This window comes from Poecilia latipinna, unplaced genomic scaffold (genome assembly GCF_001443285.1).
Source record: "Poecilia latipinna isolate Pla-1442-1.1 unplaced genomic scaffold, P_latipinna-1.0 Scaffold1050, whole genome shotgun sequence".
Classification (NCBI taxonomy): Eukaryota; Metazoa; Chordata; class Actinopteri; order Cyprinodontiformes; family Poeciliidae; genus Poecilia; species Poecilia latipinna.
The window spans coordinates 77,086-92,143 of record NW_015113666.1 but is presented as its reverse complement, the minus strand read 5'-3'; the positions used below and the strand labels follow the sequence as shown (position 1 = coordinate 92,143).

Genomic DNA, 15,058 nt, shown 5'->3' with positions numbered 1-15,058 from the left:
GGAGGACTTATTAGATAGATGCAAACTTTATTTCAAACTCAAGGTCCAAGTAAAACAAAAACAACAAAATAACAAACAACCAAACAGATGCACAAATCTACAATCAGCTATTATAATAGCTATTATTGACTAAATGAAAGGTTCCCCAAATAATAACAGGGTACATCTAATCTGGAAAAATATAACGATTAGGAATTTTAAGCATTTGTAAATAAGTAGAACAGGAAAATCATGCAATGTGGGGTTCCCAATGTGCCTAACATATTTGTAGATTTATAGTTTAAATGTTTTTATTTGCAAACTTGTCATTGTTATGGTGTATCAATTCATCCTTCAAAGTTTTTGCAGTTTTAAAAGGGAACAGAAGTTTGTAAAAAAAAAAAAGAAAAACATCTAAGTGTCCATACTTTATTCAATCGAAATCTAGATTTCTGATACTTGACTTGTCTGTCATATGGACTATAGAGTACAGATAGCTACAAAATAGTTGTGGCGCAAACTGTGTTCTGTCATTACTTAATATATTTTGTTTGTCTTGGTCTCCGGTTGTTTGCCCAGGATCGCCTCTGCGTGGAACTTTGGGGTTTCCATACGATATGATTTTTAAATCCCACTATTATTATTGCTATTATTATTAGCCGTGGCATTATTATGCAACAATTTACACGATGCAGCAGTTGCAGTATTACCATTTTAAATTGTTACATATATAATACCACCACCACCACCACTAATAATAATAATAATAATAATAATAATAATAATAATAATAATAGTAATAATAATAATAATAATAATAATAATAATAATAATAATAATAATAATAACAACATAAATGCTTTAAGTGTATGCTAGTAGAGTTTGATTACTTTAATATCTCTGTTGTTTTTTGAGAAACCTTTGAAGGTCTACATTGAAGATAGTCAAATAAATAGATAATAATCCCTGAAGTTATGGAAAAATATGAAAGTGTGATGTGAAGAATTTATTTGAACTTTGTCCAAAGCTTTGTACTCAGAGATGAATCAAATCGCTTCCTTGATGTTTTATTTGTGTGCTGCCTTGATCTCCACTCCTCACCAGGAGGGGGCAGCACTGCACCATCCTGTGTTGCGCAGTAGTTGTCATCCTGTCAGTTCAAAGCTAGCTCAAGGTAAAACCGGTATTGGAAGTAAACACTATGAAAAGGGGCGATTACGTTATTACGGTATAATATATATATTTTTTTAAATAGAAGAATTATTTAAATACAGACATGTAATAAAGCGGTTTATACTGCGTTGGCCGGATTCGGCTTTTTATTGAACGTACCCTTAGCTACCGAGCTAATGTAGCCACAATCGTTGAATTTATTGAAGTTTACAGGCAGAATGGCAGATTCGTCGCCTCTGTCCGGGGTCAATGTTGTTTTGGTCATGGCTTATGGCAACTTGGTGAGTCACTTACCGTATCTAGGGAACATTATAAAAAAACAGTTGCGTAATATTGTTAAACTCTAAAGCTTTGTCTGGCTTTGTGCGCAGGTGTTCGTGCTGCTGTTTATCTTTGTGAAAAGGCAAATCATGCGGTTTGCGATGAGATCCCGCCGTGGACCGCACGCACCTATTGGTCACAATGCACCGAAGGTAACTGGACTTTTCTCACCTTTAGGATCTGGTGCTTCTAACTTTATCATTTACACAGGAATCTATTGACAGGGCTTGAGGGAAAACATCGACTCCAAGCTTTCTAAGGTCCAGGAGATCTGCTTCGAACCTCGGCTCCTGTCAGAGGGGGATGACCGACTCAGGAGGGGATCGCAGATGAGTCAGTCCTATTTTATTATTATTATTTTTTGCTTCCTTTATCACTCTGCAAAATTACGATTTTCCAGTTTTAATGTAACAAACCAACTCTCTCCCTCCAAGGTTGCTACAACTATCTGTACCGAATGAAAGCCCTCGATGCTATTCGCGACTCAGGTGAGTTTTAACATTTAGTTTCTGTTGGTGGTTAAGATTAAAGCAATATTGTCATCATTCTCTCTACAACAGGTGTCAGAAATCCCCTTAAATTATTTATTTCTGGGGCAAGGTAGCAGTACAAACTTATTTTCACATGAAAACCTGCAAAAAAAAACCCCCAAACCCTACAACATTCTGTTACAAGTCAATTCATCAATATCAGAAATAAAATACCAGTATTTTAGATCTATATCATAACATCTTCACTCATACTTTATATAATTTTTCAACTATTCAACTCAACCTTATAGTTAAAGATGGCAGGTGGATAACTGAGCATATTAATCTTTGGAGGCATGTCTTTTATACGCACATCTGGCACTACGGTTTCTTTGCCAATCAAAGTGCTGCATGCAGACATCAAAGAATGGTCAGTTGAAATAATCTCCAGATCCACATAGATGTAAGAAATTGGTATTTTAGCTTACTAGTGGATAAAAGTCACATGCCCAAAGAAGTTAGCAGGATTCTGATCTTAGGTCAAGTAAAATATGATAAATGCAAAAAGAAAACATATTACCCAAACCCAGCTCCCTCCAGACTTCCTCTGTAAAGTCTTTATTTATTGCAGTAGTATAGTGTCACACAACCTTTACCTTGAGTGCATTTAATCCGGAGAGGAGGGAGAAACTATACTTGGGAATATTTCTGTTTTCAGCAAAATCATATGCTAAAATTATTTGTAACTCTGCTGTTAATACTTGAACTACCCCATTTTTGCCAATATTTAAGCACATCTTACATATAAACAGTTAACCTACTGAAAGGCTAAATGACTATCCACTTTCAGTTCTATAAATAAATGAATGTCTTTATTTTTCAAAGCAGATTAGCAAAACAAACTGATTATTTTGTGTAAATTTTAGGAAACAAAAAATATACAGAAACACCAACATTCTGCTTTCATCTAAATAAAAAGGACGTAATTATGAACATTTGAATAACCAAAGAGATGTTAACATCAACATAAATGATAAAACTGGTGACGTAATGAACATAATGAATAAATAGCACTGGAGTTCATGATACCTTTTGAAGAGAAACAAGTCCATAGAGCGCTCTTTGTTTTGTTTTGATGTGCTGCTAATAACTTAGGACATTTTTTTAAGTACAGCACTGATTTAGTCAAACTTGCAGAGCAGTCGTTAATTTTTTTAACAGGTTCACTTCTTTAATCTTTTGGTTTCCCCGTTTAGGGATTCCCGTTCAGGAGATAAGCGGCACTCCGAGCGCATTTACTGGCCGCAGCTTCAGGAACTGGCTGGTGGAGCTGCGCAATTCCCACTCTTTGATCAAGAGCAGCCGCAGCGCGCTCATCGATCGCTTGCTTGAAGGCTACGACAGCGCTCGCCACGGAACCGGGGTTGGCGAAGGACCAGTTAAATTTACCCCCTCTGGCTAAAAGTAGAGGGAAGCTCGCTAACTTTCCTCTTGCTGTGTGACAGGCGTTTGGCGAGGCAGAGTTTCTGGAGTACCGACAAGCTCTCGATGAACTGGTTGACGTGTAAGTGCTGCCGTGCCGGTCCAGACTTGAAAACTATTAAGTTCAAGTAACAATGTTGGAACAAGTACTTTAGATCACATTATTCATGCTGACAGGGAGAGAACTGAACAGCTTCCCAGCTGTGTTTAGGCTAAGTTCTCATCTCTTCACCTCACCGGAGATCTGGTGAAGTTCCACCTCCCTAGTTGAAGTTCCAACTAATTTGGATACATATTTGATTGTTTTCAAAACGTCTTCTGTCTGAACGGTCATGTTGCGCTTTGTGCAGCTTTTATATCATTAATGTGACACTTGCGTCATAATTCTGCTCCAGAAAAAGATAAATCCAGATGAATTTGAAGCACATCACATCACGATCCCATCACTCCTGGCTCTGACTACACATCCAAACAGATTTCTCTACAGAAGTTGCAGTGAATGTTCCACAAAAAGCTGTTGATATTAGTTGTGCTTTTTTTTTTCTTCTCTCTTTTTAAACAACAATCTGAAGCAAAGTGCCGCTGTGACCTCAACTTTTTTCTTCTGTGCATGCAGGTCGTTTTGGGAATGTAAACTCTTTACCAGAAGTCTTGTTGCGGTCGGGTTAAATTAGTAGTATGAATGGAAACGCTAAAGAAACAAAAACAAGATCAAGATGTGCAAACATAGCCGTAGAACTGCTAAAAATCTTTTTTTTTTGCATCAATTTTAGTTTAATGTCACTTAGAGCTGCATAAGAACAGTTTTACTGAAAGTCATCCCTCTCTCCTCTCCTCCAGAGTGAAGGCCTACTCCAGCAGCACCAGTTTGGACCAGCAGCACCAGTCTGCGGCCAAAGACCTAACGGGCTCCCCAGTCCGAGGCGCTCCCTCCACCATCCAGGTCACCTACCTGCCCTCCACGGGTCAGCGCAGCAAGAGGCCCAAACACTTTCTGGAGCTCAAAAGCTTCAAAGATAACTACAACACACTGGAGAGCACGCTGTGAAACTCAGACGCTCGGAAGGAGAACCTGTGACTGCGTGTTTCTAGGTTGTGTTTTAAAGTTCTCAAAAAAAACTGGGACTTTTCCAGGCATCGCCTTTTTGTGCACACACTTCAGAAATGTTTGCAAACTTTGGACCTAATGGGTAACTAGACCCAACCTGCTACAGATTTCATTTTAAATTATTTGACATTTCTTTTCAAAAGCCTGAATGTGAATCTAAATATTAGGGTTTTTTATTGTTTGTACAGCTGTGAAATATTTAATTTATAACTTATTGATGCTGTTTGGTTTGTATTTATCTGAGATGTGTTTATATGTGACTTAAAGATGAAAAGAAATAAAAACAACCATACATCTAATTCAGTTCCTGTTCTTCATAGCACCACTAGGTGGCAGTATAACCCATAATTAATCCCGTAAGAAATGAAGCGCCAACAGTATTCAGGTTATCCTGTTTTTTTTTTTTATTTAGGTTTAAATAAAAGTGGAGAAAATCTGCAACAAAATGTCTAACTTTGTGATAGCTATCTACAGCTTTTACAGAAACACAACAAAAATATTGACAAGTTGAAGAAAAATACAAAACAATGTTAAATATTCATTATTAAATATGACTAGCAGAAGTTAAGCCTGGACACAGAACATGTTCGAGCAATACCTTGCAGATTGGAAAATAATATAGCTTAGAGAATATTTGGAGTTTAGGGTTGGAGTTTTATTACATTAAATGCATTTTTTTTGTTCACAAATGACCCACTTAATGTAAGAGAAACATTCTGACAGTAACAAAGTCTGTACAAAGCACTGAGGAATTTAACTATGACCCTTAAGGAAGCTGGTCACTCATAAAAATGTGCTGAAACCATCAGAATATTGACTATTTTTTCATTTAACCCAGATTAGTTTCCTATGAGTTTAGCTTCTCTAACTTGACCTATAAAGCTGCTTATTACTTTGCACGAGACGCAGCTTGAAGTTCTTTGAACGCTTTCCACTATATCCTGAAGGCTTCCCTGTCAAAGTACAAACTGCACAGACTTGTGCCCGTGTGTAACATCCAAGAAATCATTTAACTGCTTTTGAGGAGTTCATCATGTTGCCCTATTTGTTTTTGACATGCAACAAATATCCTGCATGTGAAAAAGCCACAAACATGAGGTCTGTTAAATACCCATCACTGCAGATCTACATATAAATATCTATATATTAACAGAGGGTAAGTAAAACGTATTTACACATTTGTTCTAGATCATTTCCGCGGATGTTGCTCAGGATTTGATCTCGATGACTTTGATGAAAGGCAGCACTTTGTTGGTCGGGGATGTTGGAATCAAAGGTTTGCTGCAAAAAAAACAAAATGGTGAGCTGATGTAGATCAGAAAAGCCTTGATGACGAGTAGCAACGGAAACTGGGCGGCGTCTCCTCACCTGTAAACAATTTCTGGCTTGTTTTCTGTGGACAGGGCAGGAGGGTCCCGTCCTGACAGGAAGTGGTCCATGTGGTCGTGCAGTTCCTTGTTCTGCAAGCAGAAACAAGTGAAAAGCATTTACTTTCATTCCTGTATTATGTGCTGTTTTTTTTAACACTTCTACCTTTTACAGAAATTCTGATTTTCAGCTTTTTGCAAAAACCTGTTTCTTCATAAACACATGTATCAATATAAAGCTTTGTCTACTTAAGTGAATAAACTGACATGAATTGTACAATCTGCATGTAAATATAGGCATGAAGATGTTACAGCTCCTTATAAAATCATGATCAACAGGAGTCACATGATTAACAACCAGATGTTACCGCTGGCGCAAAACACGAAGAAGAAGAGACAGGAAGTAGATGGAGCATGACAGCGCAGAATGGTTTTTAATGATTTATCACGTAAATAAACTTATTCATGTGTGACTTTAATTGCCTTTTGTATTTAATGGAAACACCGCAATTGCAAAATTGTTTTTTTTTTTTTTACATTAGCAGAATATTGACAAAGTTTTGTGAACTTTTGTAACAGAAATGCAAATTACGAAACATGGAAAGCCTGATATATTTAGTTAGCCCGACCCCACATTAAACTTCTCCACAACATCTGCTGGTTTTTATGACGCCATTTGTGGTTTTAACAAAGTAACGATGGACTATTGATTAGTGAGTTAAATTGGGGGTATCAGTGTAAAGAGGCAAAATAAGATTTGTGGTTATAACACCACAAATTGTGAAGCAGTCAAAGTTATAGAAAGGCTGTTTATAAAGAAACTTCAGAATCACAGTAATGGCTGTTTTAAAAGGTGAACAAGCCCTTTGGAGGGCCAGTCGTTTTCCTTTTGACCTTTGACCTACTCACCTCAGCTTCCAGGAAAGCGACCTTCTCCTCCAGGTCCATGATGACCCGATCCCTCTCTTGGAGTACTGTCCGTGACTGCTGCAGCTGTGATACCAACCGAAACAAGCAAAAACTGTAATATTCATAAAAAAGCATAAATCCCTCCTGCGTCAACTCTGTCTCACTCCTTCATTCCTGGCGTCGTCTTTGTCTCTGTGTACATAATCAGCTGAGGTGGGAAGAGGAACCAGAAACTGTACTCAAGAGTAGCACTACTTCAACATATTACTACTCAAATAAAAGTAAAAAGTAGTTGTCAAAGAAATTACTCAAGTAAGAGTGAAAAAAGTATTTGGTAAAAAAAGGCGACTCAAGTGTTGAGTAACTGATCTAAATATCAATCATTTAATATTTAAAAATTACCTAATCAGACGAACCAAAATGCAAACTTATGTGGAAATTTTGGTATTTTAAGGTCAAAATGAAAATAATTCATATAAAAATAATTATAAAATAACAAACAACAACAAAAAAACCATTCAAAATTAATTTCTTTCAATAAAAGTTTCAAAACTTTTCTTAAAGTTCTTAAATCTAACTGAGTAACTGTAACTGCTTACTATCCAACTCTGACCATCAGAAAACCTTGATGCATGCGTAAATACCTGCTCAATCATGAAGCGGAGCTTCCTCTGATGACTCTTTATCATGTCGTCAAGGTGATGAATCTTTTCCTTCAGCACAGCCACTTGTTTCTTGAGCTCTGTGCACCTGCAGACGACACGATAAAAACTGATTGGAAACAACAAAACAACCCTCTGCAGGTTTTCTCTGTCGAATCGCTACCTGAGTTTACAACAGAAGTTTCACCTTGATAAAAAATAAATTCCTACCTTTCGTCGTTCTCTACTCCTTCCTTATTGTCCTCTTTGACTTGGAGCAGCTCCGCCTCCCTTGCCTCCATCTTGTCTTTGAGGAGGCCGCTCTCGATCCTCATGCTCTCCAGCAGTCGCTGCAGCTCCTCCACCTGCTGGCCCTTTTCCTCCGACTGCAGCTCCACCGCCTGCAGACGCTCCGACTGCTCAGCCAGGCGGATGCGGTACTCGTTTGACTCGGCCTGCAAGATGACGAACAGATGGGGATTTTAACAAGGTCAGATTTTTTTTTTTATGACTGCATATGAGAAATAATCCGTGAAAAAAAAAAAAGATCTCCTCTCTGACTTCTTCCAATGCTAACTAGAAACAACCAATCAGAGCCAGGAGTTGGGTCTTAGCACTGTCAATCACCATCTATGTGGAGCTGCTGACCCCTCTGCAGAAGAGCTAGCAGAAGAGCATAGCCTTCTGCTAGCATAGCCTGTCATTAATGCTCAGGGTAGTTAGCATAGCCACCAATGATGGAGGATAGACAGTTTTCCTGTAGCGGTAAGTCGTTTCTCCACCATTAGCACATTGAGCAGTGAGTACATGAGGATGATTGACAGTGCTAAGATCCTACCCCTGGCTGTGATTGGCCGTTTTTGGTCGGGAGAGAAACATTTTTGTAGGAAATCAATCTTTTCACAGATTATCTGTCTCACTGTCACAACATAGGGACAGTTTTACATATTTTTATGACTTACATACTGCAACTTTAACATCTTATATATACTTGAACAGAATGATCCGACCAAGATGCCGATATTTAAGGGGTTAAATATCGGCATCTTGGTCAGGTCTAGCAATTCAGATCACACTAAGCATCCAAAATGAAACTAAACTCTCCATTGTGTTGATTTAATTTTATATGAAGGCGCATATAATTCAATAATAATAAAAAAAATCACTGAGAACGAATCATGGAGAACAAATTGATGATCTGTCTTTCCACACATGAGCCTGAGTCATCTCTTGATCGATCTAATCTGAGATCCACTAAAAGCTAATGGCCTGTCTTCACATCAGCTCCTCAGGCGGGATCTGATGGATCTGTTCACTTCCTGCTGACAGAGATGTTACTTTAATGTATCACCGTCTGAAAACACATTTAAAGCTGATGGCAACCATTACTTGTGGTTTCCAAGCTTCCCATAAAGTCCACAGTTGCATTTCTAGACATGGCTGCGGTTTAAGTGCAGACTCCCGGGAAACATTACCTCACACTGAAGGTTTGAGAAAAAACAAAATTAAAATTTTTAATTCATGTTATTTGTCTGAGAAATAATCTGAAATTATTAGCACCCCTAAAAAAAAGTTAAACTCTGAAACTGCTACTACTGCGCCAGTTACTCAATGCCAGTTGCTAGGTAACCAAAGAATGAGTGAGTTGCTAGGTAACCGAAAACTGAGGGCGTTAGTTGGTTCCACCAACTTTCAGAGTTCTTGAAACTCACTATTGTCAGAAGGTTAGCGTTTGGTTTTCTCTTATTTCCTTTCCCAGGGTCTGGGGGTTGAGATGACCATTGAGGGAGGTGATTTGGTGTTTGTTTCAGCAGGATAATTAACCGAAACATTTGGACAAATTGATTCAGAAATGATTCACCAGTTAACACTCCACTGGCTGAGTTCACCAAATCTCTGTTTAGAGGGGATCTATTGTGCAAAATTCACAGTTTGCACATTTTTATGCTTCCACTTGGGTCTCAACTGGATCTAAAATCAGCCCAAGAGTTTATTAAAACAACCATTTGCTTTTTGGGGTTTGGAAAATGAGCAGTTTCAAGAACTGAAAGTTATATTTACACGCTATATTTACATCCCAGAGAAACAAAGTCACACATCACGGATTTTAGGGGTATGACTTGTACAAAAATATTTTTTTGTTAAAATTTACTTGAATTGGAATGTTTCTTTCTAATGAGTAAACATACTAAATTAGAAAAATATATATTTTTCTAAAAAAATTCAGTATGAGATCATGTTGCTGCAATAAAATATCAGTGTATTTTAAAACTTTTTACACATTTTACATCTAAATTTAGACATCAGACACCATTACGTCACTGATATGAAACTTTTATGAAACATAAATACATTTATTAAAAGCTCCATATTTGATGCATAGTAAACCTTTTCTAAAGTATTAATTTTCTCAATCTAACTTTAATTTACAGCAGCATTCACGAGGTAAATATTAAGGTCTTAAAAAGAGCTAATCACTAATATGAAGACAATTTTAAATATATTTTGTGTTTATGGAGATAAACAATCTCTTAAGCATGCATTTAATTAATTAATGTAGATTTTTTTGGCTTTCCAAGTTCTCCAGTTTTTGAGATTGCAGACACAAGAAGTAAATTAGATGAGTCAGTCTTTAGAGAAAATTGTCTCATACTAAACTTGCTGCTGCTAAAAAAACAATGAGTGTGATGTAAAACAACCTATAATGCTGATAAGTCCATTACAAAAATGTTAGTCAAGTCTGGACAGATCTTTCACAAAAACCAATAAAGGGTGGCGCGTCGGAGTATGAGTAATGGACTCCGACGGTAATATTAATGGATAACAGTTAAAGCAACGTGAAAGTAGCAGAGCGGTGAGTCACAGTAGGCGAGTCGAGTTACTCATTTCCTGACCTCCAGTCTGTCTCGCTCCTCCTGGTGCTGCTTCTCCATCTCCTTCAGCTGCGCGTAGAGACGCCGCGTCACCTCTCTGAGCTTGGCGCTGTCCTCTTGATTGTCCTCGAGCTGAGAGAGTGGACAGACAAAGAGAGACGCGTTCAATCGGGTCCGATCTAACAGGAAACCGCTCTCCACATTCTTTACTGTTCCCTAGTCTCATCTCATAGGAGTTATTGTGCAACAACTACTAAACTTCACTGTAGACGTTAGAGGGGCAGTATTATGTAAAAACGGGCTTCTTTTATAATGCTATTCCCTCATCGAAAACACACCTGGAGTGTTGCCTTGATTCTTTCTTGCATGTTTGAGAAATCCTTTAATCTCTGTGGCCTTTAATCTCCTCTTTAGAGCTGCAGTTTGCAACCAAGCAACAGAGGCCCAATTTTAAGGCACAGTCTAATTTATTTCAAGTCATATTTGATATTTATAGAGTTTCTGTGACAACTGAATGTAACATAGCTACTTGATTGTGCTATAAAATGGAACTATGTGCCTAGAAAACACATAATACTGCCCCTTTATGCCCCTTTAATATTGCAAAAACGAGTTAAGAGTAATCAATAAAGTTGGTTATTTGGATCGTACAAACTGTTCAAATTTGCTGACACAGTGGAATTATAAACAGCCATTATTAAGTTTAAAGCCAAACATAAATTATTACCAGAAGACATTCAAAAAAGCTTTTCTTATAAAAAGGAATGAGTCTTTAATTTAAGGGGAAAATGTGAATTTAAAACTGGGACAGAAACGATTAATCGGGTTGATCATGAATAATTAGTTTCTGAATAGTTATCAACTAATTTTGTAACTGATTAATCAATAACTGGAGTACACAGACTCGAAAAAGAGCAATTGCTGAAAAACAGTCAGAGCAGTGTCTAAGCCAAAACTGTACAAAATATATGCATTTAAGATGGAAAAGTTATTTCTGTAAACATGTTTTACCCAGAAATTTCCTGTAAAGTATCATTTGCTATCCAATTGCTAATCCAAAAAAAAAAATAAACAGATTAACAGACAGTATTTTTTAGTTCCAGATCAATGCTTTGCTACAAACAATCAAACATACACTGAAGAAATTTTATGTTATTGAATTTTAGGTGATAAAATGTTTGTTTTCTTATTTAAAAAAGGAACTGGGTTATTTGTTTATGTGCATCATTTACAGTATTTCTAAGACTGTGTAAAGAAAATAGTGGTTAAATGAGGCAATTTCTTTCATCCGATTAGTCAATAAATTGTCAGAATAATCGATAGAAAAATCAGTTACTAATATAACCGTTAACGGCAGCCTTATTTCTAATACTAACAGAAAGACTATTCAAACCAAATTAACATGAATAGTAATTTATTGGTTGATACTAAAAGTTTATTCTTCTACCCAATTCTTTGAATGTGCAAATACTCTCTGCTTTTCTTCTCCTTCTGCTTGCTTTTGTTATAAATGCATTTTCTTTGTACAATTAGTTTATTCTTTTATTACGAGGTATAAAAGAATAAACATTGCACAATATGGCCAGTAAAATCAAACCCAAGCCTGAAATGGTGAGATAAAGCAGGTCTAGACTTAGGAAACGGCAGCTTTTAAATAGTCCAAACATAATCTTTTATCGCTAAACGTTTGCTTTAGTGAGCAGAATAATTGCACTTTCCACTTTGCTCCCTGCACAGTTATATAATCTGACTACTTAGAGAAGCAGGGCAGTGCAAACTGACCCGGGTTTACCTGCCATCAACCCTCACACCCACAGTGCTGGAGATAATGGTGTGGGTTTACAGAAGCTCTTATAAAGTGCTGACTCCAGCACAATGCATGGGAAAGGCAGCAGTGGGAGCCAATCAGAGGAGCTAAAACTTTTCTTTACACATGATGCATTTAAATCTTCTGCAACTGAAAGTGATTCGTGCCACATTTACTTATTTATATATATTAGTGTGTAAAAAGCAACACAGTTGATAGATGCATTAAAGCATTGAAGTAAGATGAGCTAACCTGAATGTCAAGTGCGACGTTGTTGTTGTTGTTGGTGATCGGTGGTTGATAGTTGGCCTTGTTGACTCTGAAGTCATTTTCTGGAACCTGAAAACACAAACGGAGTGACCAGATTGAAAAGGTTGTTGTTTATTTCTTATGTTATTATTTTTTTACGTAAAAAGAAAATTGAAGTTTTTGGTTTTGCTTTATTCCGTAGCCAGTGAAAACTCCATAGACGTTGGCACAGTAAAATAATAATAATAAAAAAAAAACACAACATAATTTTACAAGTTTTATTTAAGCATGTTGCTACAGAAAGATTTGGAATAAGTCCCAGTAAAATATGAAAAAAATAAAATAAAATAAAATTAAAAAAATCAGTGAAACAACTTTGCAGTCAGTTTCGCCTCTGGAAAATTATTAAGAGACATCAGAAACTTGCAGCAGTGACAGTATCTCCAGTGGCCATTGCTGTGGCTAATGCTAATTATAAAAGCCAAAGCACACAGCTTAGATTGGCAAATAAAAGTGAAGTTTTCACAAGTGAAGGAGTTTTAAATGCCATGCAAGAAATAAAGTTGTCTTAACTGGTCATTCAATAAGCTGTTGCAGGTAAAATGAGATGCTGAGCTTCAGCATAAACTTATCAAATAAATAATGTTTTTTCATTAAAAAGGTGAACAAAGATGAAGGGTGTAATCATACACAATTAAACTCAAAATCAGATTTAAAATTGTTTACAGACAATTAAGAAGATCAATGTTAAAAGTATAAATTTTGAAAACACTTTTTAAATTTTTTATTTTTTTTTTACCAAAAAAATGGTGGGTCAAAAATGATTATAAATAATCAAACATTTCTACCAGTCATTGACCAGGTTTCTGCATATTTCACAGGTATTTTTTAATATTTATATTTGGCGAGGAGCTCAAAGTCTGAGGTTGGAAAGCTTCCTTACCATAACCCTAATCTGTAGCTCCGTCCACAGATTCTCAGTCAGTAACAATATTAGTATTACTTCCAGTCAGAAGATGCATCTTGGTCTAATTAAAGTATTACTTTAAAACTAAATCTGTTAAGGGGAAGAGTAATTTTGGGCTTAATGTCATTGTTCACTTCTTTCCAGCCTTGCTCCTTCATTTTACAACATAACCAGGCGCCCGTGGCCTCGTCTGCAATTAGTTACGGCCCTGTTAAACTGTCTGCAGCCAATCTAATAATCTAATAAGTCTGACATAAAATCATGCAAGAGAAAGAATGTGAAAATACTGGGATTTCTAACTACAGCAGATGATATCACGAAAGGATTCCAGGAATCTGGGAAATTTTTGGATGAACAAAGATGAGGCTGAAAATCAAAACTTAATGGTTGAGGTCTGCAGGCCCACAGGCAGCAGTGAGCTGTAAACAGACATAGTTCTCTAGTGAACAACATAGACTGGGGACATTTCTGAGGGAAATGTAAAAAAAAAAAAAAAAAAAATTCTCCCACGCAAAGAAAAACAAAATATAAACCAGATGCAGCTCCTGAATATTTGCTGCTACTTTCTGCTCTGGACTAATTATGCAAGACGGACAAATTAGAAATCACTTTGTGTGTCTTTGCATTACAGAAGGAAAAATAAATTTCCACAGGTACAACAGGGAACAAAATGTCCGTAGCACAGATATGCAGAGCCTCTGTAAAGTCTTACAAAACCAAACCACTCTGCACATATAACAGCAGCAGAAAATGAGTCCAGATGCTTTGCTGCTCCGCCTGCAGCTCATCTGGAAGGATTTTAACACATCGTGCAACGAGGACAAACAAATAACTACGCTGGAGAGAGCTGTGCAAAGTTAATATTAAATTAAGTTGAAAACAGAAGCATTTAGAGCTACAAAAGTAAATAATGTTTACACAATGTGCAGAGTTTAATAGCACTAAGGTTACCAGCCCAGCTTATACAAATAAACTAAACAAAAAAATCGGATTTTTTTCCTCCAAGAAAAATTTTTATTTGAAAATGATTGCATTTGTTTTTTTATTTACAGACAGCTGATATCAGAAACTTTAAAGAGTTCAAATCATTTTTAAAGATATATTTTTTAGATCTTTTTCTAAATGAACTCTCTGGATTTGCTCTTTGTAACCATCTTTCCTTGCATGATTTCTTGTTTTTGTCCCCACATTATTTTCAATGTAATAAAGTTAAATCCATTCAAATGCAAGAGTTGTAAAATTCCTTAAAACTCAATTTATACGTAAAAATAAACCAAAGCCTGAACAGGAATGGAAAAGAAGATTTTGAATATTTCAGATGTCTAGATTATCTAGATCACAAATAGCAGATTAGATTATTAAATCAAAATGCTTTGCAACATTTAGATATCTTATGGTTTACTCAGCTTCTTAGTAAGGTTTTTATAGCCTGAATTGTTACAATGTATAAAAAGTTCAGGCACAATTTTGAGAAAAACCTCAGAAGTTCCAACATTAAAATAATTAACAAAAAAACCCCTACAAAAATAAATGCAAATAAATCTCAGATTTTAAAGTTATAAATTTGGAGAGAAAAATAAAGACCAGATTACCAGGATTTAAGTCTTAAACATATATAAAAAAGTCCTGAACCTGTAATTTATGTTAACATTTGCTTTCATACTTTAGAGCAGTGTTTTTCAACCACTGTTCCGCGGCACACTAGTGTGCCG

At 36.4% G+C, this 15,058-nt stretch overlaps 2 protein-coding genes across 5 annotated transcripts in view; one reads left to right on the top strand and one right to left on the bottom strand.

Moving 5' to 3' along the window:
* Positions 1-1,101: 1,101 nt before the first annotated feature.
* LOC106959163 (uncharacterized protein C1orf43 homolog) lies at positions 1,102-13,103 on the top strand. 3 transcript variants are annotated; one of them, XR_001427286.1, is made up of 9 exons: positions 1,102-1,207; positions 1,359-1,433; positions 1,524-1,625; positions 1,698-1,806; positions 1,908-1,961; positions 3,200-3,366; positions 3,449-3,507; positions 4,266-4,715; positions 13,090-13,103. XR_001427286.1 is itself a non-coding variant. In XM_015051537.1 (8 exons), exons 1-8 carry the CDS (start codon positions 1,181-1,183, stop codon positions 4,471-4,473), a joined length of 801 nt encoding a protein of 266 aa, XP_014907023.1. In that variant the 5' UTR covers positions 1,102-1,180; the 3' UTR covers positions 4,474-4,829. The 3 variants fall into 3 exon arrangements, 2 of the variants coding, with proteins under 2 accessions (XP_014907023.1, XP_014907025.1); XM_015051537.1 differs by lacking the exon at positions 13,090-13,103 and having other exon boundaries at positions 4,266-4,829; XM_015051539.1 differs by lacking the exon at positions 13,090-13,103 and having other exon boundaries at positions 1,107-1,433; positions 4,266-4,829.
* Positions 4,928-15,058, bottom strand: part of tuft1b (tuftelin 1b) — a 39,943-nt gene continuing 29,812 nt past the window's right edge. For both annotated transcript variants that reach the window (XM_015051535.1, XM_015051536.1), the window contains 7 exons: positions 12,383-12,469; positions 10,345-10,455; positions 7,682-7,905; positions 7,454-7,559; positions 6,810-6,893; positions 5,902-5,993; positions 4,928-5,814 (listed from right to left, as the gene is read on the bottom strand). In XM_015051535.1, coding sequence (XP_014907021.1) covers positions 5,742-5,814; positions 5,902-5,993; positions 6,810-6,893; positions 7,454-7,559; positions 7,682-7,905; positions 10,345-10,455; positions 12,383-12,469 — 777 coding nt within the window. In that variant the 3' untranslated portion in view covers positions 4,928-5,741. The remainder of the gene's footprint in view (positions 5,815-5,901; positions 5,994-6,809; positions 6,894-7,453; positions 7,560-7,681; positions 7,906-10,344; positions 10,456-12,382; positions 12,470-15,058) is intronic.